This window comes from Mesitornis unicolor, unplaced genomic scaffold (genome assembly GCF_000695765.1).
Source record: "Mesitornis unicolor isolate BGI_N332 unplaced genomic scaffold, ASM69576v1 scaffold14534, whole genome shotgun sequence".
Taxonomy (NCBI): domain Eukaryota; kingdom Metazoa; phylum Chordata; class Aves; order Mesitornithiformes; family Mesitornithidae; genus Mesitornis; species Mesitornis unicolor.
The window spans coordinates 9792-10573 of record NW_010178145.1 but is presented as its reverse complement, the minus strand read 5'-3'; the positions used below and the strand labels follow the sequence as shown (position 1 = coordinate 10573).

The 782-nt window shown below is 60.0% G+C and overlaps 1 protein-coding gene across 1 annotated transcript in view; it reads left to right on the top strand.

The window, feature by feature from the left end:
* Nucleotide 1: 1 nt before the first annotated feature.
* The window catches only part of ECHS1 (enoyl CoA hydratase, short chain, 1, mitochondrial), a 1159-nt gene continuing 378 nt past the window's right edge, over nt 2-782 (top strand). The window contains 5 exon segments of the mRNA XM_010182353.1: nt 2-62; nt 151-269; nt 344-443; nt 545-649; nt 736-780. Coding sequence (XP_010180655.1) covers nt 2-62; nt 151-269; nt 344-443; nt 545-649; nt 736-780 — 430 coding nt within the window.

The window sequence follows — 782 nt, the reverse complement described above, 5'->3', positions numbered from 1 at the left end:
CATGGAGGGCGACCCACAGGTGGGGGCCATCGTCATCACGGGCAGCCAAAAAGCCTTTGCAGGTAGGGCACGGTGCTCCACCCCCACACCCTAAATTTGGTTTTTTTGGGGTGAGGTTGTCAGTTTCTCATTTCCTGTTTCCCGTTGTAGCTGGTGCTGACATCAAGGAGATGCAGAATAAAACCTTCCAGGAGTGCTACAGCAGTGCCTTCCTCTGTGGCTGGGACAAGGTTTCCACTGTCCGCAAATCTGCCGTCAACGGCTACGCCGTGAGTGTCCTTCCCTACCTCTCCCTGTACCCCGTATTCAGCCCCCCTGACCCTCCCTTCCTCCTCTGTCCCAGCTGGGCGGTGGATGTGAGCTGGCCATGATGTGTGACATCATCTACGCTGGGGAGAAGGCGCAGTTTGGGCAACCCGAAATCCTGTTGGGGACCATCCCAGGTGAGCAGGAGGGGACATCTACCAAGGGCAGTCCATCCCAGCCAGAGTGGGGACACTCAGGGGTCCCTCTCTGGACCTTTCCCTTCTCTAAATGGCTCCAGGTGCTGGAGGGACGCAGAGGTTGACCAGGGCAGTGGGGAAGTCGCTGGCGATGGAGATGGTTCTCACTGGGGACCGAATTTCGGCAGCAGAGGCGAAGGAGGCAGGTAGGGTTGTGGGCCAGCCCCAGCTCGGCAGGGGTCCAGTGGGGAGCCATCCCCCCTACTCCACCTCCTCCCACCGGCCGTCCTAGGTCTGGTCAGCAAGGTCTTCCCTGTGGAAAAGCTGACGGGAGCGGGC